The sequence below is a fragment of the Ornithodoros turicata genome, chromosome 1 (assembly GCF_037126465.1).
Source record: "Ornithodoros turicata isolate Travis chromosome 1, ASM3712646v1, whole genome shotgun sequence".
In the NCBI taxonomy this organism is placed as follows: domain Eukaryota; kingdom Metazoa; phylum Arthropoda; class Arachnida; order Ixodida; family Argasidae; genus Ornithodoros; species Ornithodoros turicata.
In genome coordinates this window covers 9,384,898-9,392,023 of record NC_088201.1, presented here as the reverse complement: position 1 = coordinate 9,392,023, position 7,126 = coordinate 9,384,898, and the positions used below count along the sequence as shown (strand labels likewise).

The 7,126-nt window shown below is 43.7% G+C and overlaps 1 protein-coding gene across 1 annotated transcript; it reads left to right on the top strand.

The window, feature by feature from the left end:
• Positions 1–374: 374 nt before the first annotated feature.
• Positions 375–6,761, top strand: LOC135396929 (rho GTPase-activating protein 19-like). The gene is made up of 11 exons (XM_064628172.1): positions 375–497; positions 663–893; positions 3,644–3,733; positions 3,807–4,016; positions 4,079–4,302; positions 4,424–4,603; positions 4,665–4,811; positions 4,887–4,967; positions 5,021–5,092; positions 5,691–5,873; positions 5,937–6,761. The coding sequence occupies exons 2-11, from the start codon at positions 686–688 to the stop codon at positions 5,988–5,990; spliced, it is 1,449 nt and encodes a 482-aa protein (XP_064484242.1). The 5' UTR covers positions 375–497; positions 663–685; the 3' UTR covers positions 5,991–6,761.
• The last annotated feature ends 365 nt before the right edge of the window (positions 6,762–7,126 follow it).

Here is a 7,126-nt window from a genome sequence, read left to right as displayed (position 1 = left end):
GGCACAATATAGAAAAACAAATACTAGTATTCTTCCACGAGCGGAGCATGTTTTATTGAGCAGACACGTGGCCACATAGCGTGTTCAAATGCTCATATAGCGTGTAATGTATTTCATTGTATATTCTTCACGATCACACCTCAGCTACCAGTTGTTTGATTTAAGCAATGGGGGAAGCGAGGACAGGTGATGAAAGGCCGCGGACCGGAACAATGAACGCCCTTAGAATGCTTTCCAACCCCGCTTGCTACCGCTCGCGTTGCCCCAGCGTCGTCGACCGAACCGAAGAACGAAACTCACGCCGTGATTGGACAGCTCTTGCAACCAATCGGACGGAGAAGCGTCGTTTTCAAGTGTTGATTCCGTTGCCAGTTGCTCGGTTGTCCTCCGTGGGGACGACGTCTGTTGTTGGAGTTGACAAGTCAGGATACTTGAATCCTGGTCGTGGTGCTTGCAGCCCATTTGTTTTGTCCTGAAGGATGTACTGCACATAAAAGGTACAATTTCTCCTGCTACCATTTGTTCTAGCAGGTGTCACTGTTTCTTGCAAATTGAAGCTGTGACACTTGTGTCCAGAACTGTTGCAATGTTCGCCTGCTTTTTTGAATCTCTTATCGACTTTCTTTTGCGAGATAACTAAACCGTCGCCGCCTTCCCTCCAGGGATACTATAACCTTGCGCAACAATGGACTGTGTAACTTCCGAAGTTACACATTCACAGAGGGATGAAGTGACGGCGTTCAGATTCGATGACGGCAGTACATTTTCGGTATTGTGCAAGATGCACTTGTCGTTTGTGCTTGACTTGGAGAAAGACGAGTTTTCGTCCATATTGGAGATGGAAAATGCGAAGAGTAAACGTAAACGTCTGCCCATTTACAAGAAACTGAAGGGTAAGCAATTTGATGTGTTAAAAAGTGAGATGGTGTATTTAGTTGAGTATGCATGCATAAAGTGATCGAAAGGAGCGACAGAAGTTGGCCATGCAAGAGAATATGAGGAACCCTTTTTCTCTCCGTGTGTGTGTGTGTGTGCGTTTTATTGTTGTTTTTCTAGTGGGGAACCATCTTCTCGTAGAAGTCTCTATTAGGCTGACCTCCACACGTTTGTTCTATGCATTATTTTTTCCAGGCTCACTCACTCAGACTAGACTCCATAAAATTCGAACATAAAGCTGCTTGTCATTTCGCCTTCCGGAACGCATTCAAGGTCACTGTTATATGTACGTCATGAGCAAGCACAAAGGCTGCTTTGTACAATGTACTGTGTCATATTTCCTAACTTGTATATCATTTTTCGTGTCCTCTAGTCGTTTGTTAACAACGCTAATCTTTTTTCATCATGGCTAAATTTTGAGCTTGCATTAAGTTATGGGCGTTGCTATACCCTCAGTGCTCTTCGAGGTGCTTTTCATGCCAATCGGGGGATGTAACATAATGCTTCTGCTCGGGGTCGCATGCAGAACCTTGTGCGCATCAGAGACGTCTCGCGACGAAAAGCCACGAATTATTATTATTATTACGAATAATCATTATTATTTGTGCGCTGAAACCGATGGAACGGGAAACCTTCGTCGTGGTATACTGTGGAACTAGTGTCGGTCCTATCGTCACACACGAAAACTTGAATAAGGTTCGATAGGTCAGCACCTTTTTCCTGTGTTGGTTGATTTCAGCGATTCTGAGTCGTCCATGTTTGTAGCCTTCCTCGACTAATTTCTCGATGCATACTTTTACCTATTCGACTGGCTGCACATACATGCATCTTCACAACCTCTGTATTCACATAAACAGACTGTGGTGTCGCGTGTTGTTTTGTCCAGTTTTTCGTCTATGCGCACATGCTGAGCGCATACACGAAGCCTGTCACGTCAAGTGAGCGTGTTTGCGACAATAATGCACGCGCTGTCCTTGTCTTCACCATCACCATTCATCCACGAGGCCTCGTTGTGAAATGGTCCGGGCTACAGTCACTACTATAGGTATGCTTCGCGTCCTAAGCTTTGCGTTACACCATAAGTGACAGTAGACCGGACGTCTCTGTGGGGTTACTCATTTCACCCGCCTTCTCATCAGGGCATAGTACGAACTATGTATCGGATATATTATCTATATGTGTGACTGTGGGTCGTGTATCTTTTTGTTGCGGGTAAACATCCAATGAATTGTGTGAAGCGAAAGTCAATGCCCTGCCATACACTGTAAACTTTTTCACACCTTTAAAGGTGTGCGCTATGCACATTCAACCTGGTTGCGTAACATTGCATCTCCAGGATGATATTTTACAAAATTCGGAAAGCATTACTAAAGATAAAGTGTCAGTGCAAATCTTGCTTTCATTTTGTCTTGGAAAACGTAGGTACGAGCTAATGCATATATGCATCGCTATCGATAATCGAGCACGCGCAAGTGTCTACAATACTGTTGAACAATGTTGAGATGTTGCAAGACTGAATTTTTGGAGGACAGACAGCACTCGAGTAAAGAAAATTTATGCGAAACCGTGCTCCATTATGATGTTACCAAAATTACACCTAAAAAGGCGTGCGCCATGCACGTTATTACACCTTTAAAGGTGTGAAAAGATTTAGAGTGTACCTTTCACTTTATGTGTGGTATTCTGCGACTGAAATAGTAATATAAATGAACGGGTAATGGAAAGATAATAGGCAATAAAGAGATTGCCACTATCAGAAACGATGATATCCCTACGTTTCAACACGAGCTATATTCTGCGTACTTACAAGACAGTGCCAGTAAATAGCCAGAATGAAATATTTATTTGGATACATTGGAGGATATGTTCACCCGGAAAATTACCCTGTGCCAGTCTCCACATTTCCACTGCCTTGTGTTCTTCATTTCTTTCTTTGGGGGTCGAGGTTTGCGTGTCCGAAAGTTTTCCCTTTACGTCACAGATGCGCTGCGCACAACGCTCGTCTTTGCGCATTTGCGGGCGCGTGCTGCGCTCTTCTCTCTGCGCAGGGGCGGATCCGGGGGGGGGGGGGGGGGGGGGATCGCCCCCAAAACCTCTGTTTATACATGGGATTTCCCTCTCTCCCCTCCCCCACTACACAGTCCGACAAAGAAACCCTCCCAGCAAACCGAGGGTCTGGATCTACCTCTGCGTAGCTAAGTACGACGCGCAAGACATACTCTGGCGTCAGAAAGACGGTTGGATCACACCCGGCAGTGGAATTTATTAGGCTGATTAACCTCGTCGTGTAGCATTTTGCATGCAATTCTTTCACACTGTTGAAGACAGAAAGCCAAGCATTGCAAAGGTCGGTACTCCACTTCCTCAAAAGGCCCTTGTGCATTCGATTCAGACTTAGCCGTTAATCAGTGTTAATGTGGTTGAAAGAAGGAAGTCACTGAAAAGGTTCCGTGTTCCAGCCTCAGAACATCAATTTCCATCGTATTTAATGTGGCTGCTCTTCCTTTATTTTGAAAGTCGAATAAGGCGTTACACATCCCTCCTCCCATGTAGATTTCATGTTAGATGCACTGCGTAAGTTGAAGGATGCATGGTAAAAAGTCTTGAAATCGCCTAAAAATCGCCCCCTTTTCAAGTGAGAGTAATGTTCTACACAACCCAATTCCACTGATTAGGAGAAATATAGCCGTTCATTTTGATTCCACAGTATCAAAAGATCTCGCAAATGCTACAATCTTGACAGCGGAGGCTGCTCAACCAATTCGTCATCTCATTAAGCATCTCCAGAAAAGCTCAAGTGAGTAGCTACCGTACCATGACATGCAAGCAGCCTGTCACTATGTGCATAACCTGTCAATTCGTCAATGTAGACATAAAAGAAGAAGGCCTGTTTCGGAAATCGGGCAGCGTCAGCCGGCAACAGGCCCTCAAGATACTCCTAACCAGAAATATCCTGCTAGACTTTGACGAGGATGGCTACAGCGTACACGACTGTGCCTGTACTCTCAAGAGCCTGCTGTCAGATTTAGAAGAGCCTCTATTGACGAATGCACATTTCGTAGCTTACTGCAGAATACCAGGTACGCAAACATGCTTTGTGACGCCTGCTGTTCGTCACATGAATGAATTTGTCGATTTCTAGGTCTGTACAGGGAGAAAGCTCTGCCGTCAATTCGGGTCCAGTGTAAACAGAGGCAGCTCAAAGCAGCTCAGCTGCTTCTTCTCTTACTGCCGCAACCAAATTACGATGTAACCAAAGAACTGTTGTTGCTTCTGCATGGAGTCTCCAATGCACGGCTGGAGAACTGTATGTCGTCTGAGAGTTTAGCCACCCTGTTTACCCCAATCATCCTCTGCCCGCGACAGGTTAGTAATGCGCCAATACTAGGTGTCGTTCGTGGTGACGTCAACTAACTGTTGAGTATGCTGAATGATCCTGGGAACCCCCGCTTAAAACGCATAACGTGTATTTATTTACTGTTTCTAGATGCCCCCGGATCAGATGCACATCAACAACGTTAATATTACGAAGCCTGTGGCATTCCTCATAGAGAATGCACCATCTCTATTTGACTACCCAGTAGAGCTTGTCAAGGATGTGATATCATACATTAAACAAAGTAAAAAAGGAAGCAGTCCAGAAGACAGCACAGAAGACAACACAGAGGTGCGTTGGTTAAATGAATGTTGCTGACTGAAATTAAACCATTCGCGTTGTCTTGTTACAGCCCATAAAAACGACCATCACCTTTTGTGTTCAGAGGAACACAAGTGCGGAAAAGGTAGAGGACTATACAGAAAAGGCACTCGCAGAGTTGTATGATTACGTTCAAGGAATGCCTGAAGTTTTGCAAAAGAAGAAGTATGTAAGACAGGCAAGTTGAGTCCCTGCAAAAATATTAAGGGAGCACCTCGCAATGAGCAGTAACTCATTTGAAGTTACTCTGCAGTTTAACAAAGAGAACACTGATGGTACAGCCTTCAAAAGGAGGAAGCATGAAAGGAGCAGAACATTTGGGGACTGCTCAAAGGTAATGGACGTTGGTACTTAAAATGCAGTCCATAACAAGCAAGTACTTTGCAGGACTTATGTGCGAAGAGCTCTTTTCAGCAAGGTAACGTTCTGACCAAGAGCTCAAGTGTGGATAAGATTCAGGTAAGAGCATGGCAAATAGTTCCAGTATGGAATATGGATAAATACAAAGATGTACAGATACCCACTTTTCACATTCACCTCAATAAAGTTGTTGCCGGTTGCACTTTTGACATGCTGAATGCCCAAGGATAATTTCTCCAAGTGTTGCTATAGGCCAACATTGTTTATAATGTCCGATTTTGTTGTGTTAATAAATTCTGATGAAATTTCCAGCTTTTGTCAGCTGTGGCATCCAACTAGAGTTCGGCATTCATGTTCAATGTTAAAATAGACAAAATTTTATTCAAATACCATGAAAGTGCTTGCTTGCCTATAGTGACTGAAATTGGAGAAGCAGGACGTTGTTTTCCGTCAGCTGACAGCCTTGTTACACATCCAAAATCACTGAACCAAGGCACTTGAGCTTACTCATGCGTCTCAGGAGTCTGCGTTGCAGGACGTCAGACGTAACACAATCCCCGAATGTATGAGAAACCATGTACATACAACAATTAAAATCCCTATCAATACCTTCATGATCCGGCTTTAACCGTTTAGACAAAATGCGCACAGCCATATCTTAAACAGTTCTCCCGTAGCATCCATTTGGCTACTGCAGGTGCCAAATGCCAAAATAAACAAGGAGAAAGTGACGTCCATGCTGAGCTCGCCCTGGCGGTTTCTTAAGAAGAAGCAAGACGAGAGCAGCGACAGCTACGACACTCCACTCCAGGCCAAGCCAGAAACCAGGAGAGGAACTCCACTTCGCAACACAGTTTTGCGAGCCTCGAGGAGAGTCAAGGTGCTTTGACCCAAATGGGTGTAAAACGTGGCACTTAGTATGCACCACTTTCCTTTCTTCCAGAATGCCATGATGACCCAGAAGCAGCGCAAGGCACACGACGTGCTCCGAGAATGATGCGAACGTGCTTAGAAGGTGGCTAAATCATTGTTGAAGTAATGAATTTTGAATATTTCATGTTTTGTCTCATTGCTCATGAGACAAAACAAGAAAAGGCATTTCAAATTATCAATTTCAAGGCAATCAAGGCACTTAAAAATCAATAAAAAGGCATTTAAGAAATGCCTGCTTCATGTAGTTTCTTTTTTTTTTTTAACCTCCAGCTTTTGGAGAAAGCGTTTCACTCTTGAGAAGTTCGAAACTATGCAATTATATCACATGGACAGCAATTTAACAAATTTCAGCATAAATTGCTAACGTAAGTGCAATGGCTGCTTGGGATGTTACTTTTTGTGTTTACTTAACCTTCTCAAATGATTGTGTTTGCGACCACCTCGGCTGTGTTGCGTGAAAGAAATGTTAAGAGACATTTTTGTGTTGACAGTGTTCGTATTTCTAATGGTACTGTTCAGTTCTGCGTAATACATTCTCTGTTACTTGCTGTCTGCTTACTCTCTTTCCTGCAAGTCCTCGTACTGCCTAAGTTCACATCTGCATCTAGTCGCTTTTTGCTTGATCAGAATACTTTTGCATTCTGCTTAGTTCCTTTTTAGTTGTGGTGCTTTTTCTCGCTTGGCAGCTGTCTTCTGTTTTTCGTAACGGCATCTTTCGAAGCAATTCACTGTGCATAAAATCATTGGTTGGTGCTCTGTTCCTCTGATGTGACATCAAGTGACAGATCAATGATCTCAGTTGTAGTTTTATCGGAATAAAGTTTATGATGCAATAGATTCAACTTCGATGTTTCATTCCACTGGATGTTGGGAACGTATAATCAACATTACGAAGGCCCAATAGTGTAGCCAGAAAAATATTTTAGGATGAGTTCTATGGGAAATTTACATTGAGAGGAGGATTTTTATCCCAGTTTTCCCTTTCCCAAATTCACTAAGAAAGTTATGACTAAGGGGGTGATTAAATCCCCCCCCTTCCCCCCCCCCCCCCCCCCCCAAAAAAAAAAAGGAATGCTCTTGCTACACCACTGCCAAGGACCCTTCTCCGAAGGTATTAATGCTTAGTTTCAGGTTCTACTTAATTTGAACCATGTTTGCTACTCTATCCCTGACGTGCAGGCAGCATCATATTGTGCACAG

Bases quoted from the DNA above. Each gene is read 5' to 3' on its own strand.
- LOC135396929 (XM_064628172.1), top strand. From the start codon at position 686: ATGGACTGTGTAACTTCCGAAGTTACACATTCACAGAGGGATGAAGTG. The intron at 4,968-5,020 runs GTAATGGACGTT...AGTACTTTGCAG, and splicing joins CATTTGGGGACTGCTCAAAG to GACTTATGTGCGAAGAGCTC. The intron at 5,874-5,936 runs GTGCTTTGACCC...CCTTTCTTCCAG, and splicing joins GAGCCTCGAGGAGAGTCAAG to AATGCCATGATGACCCAGAA.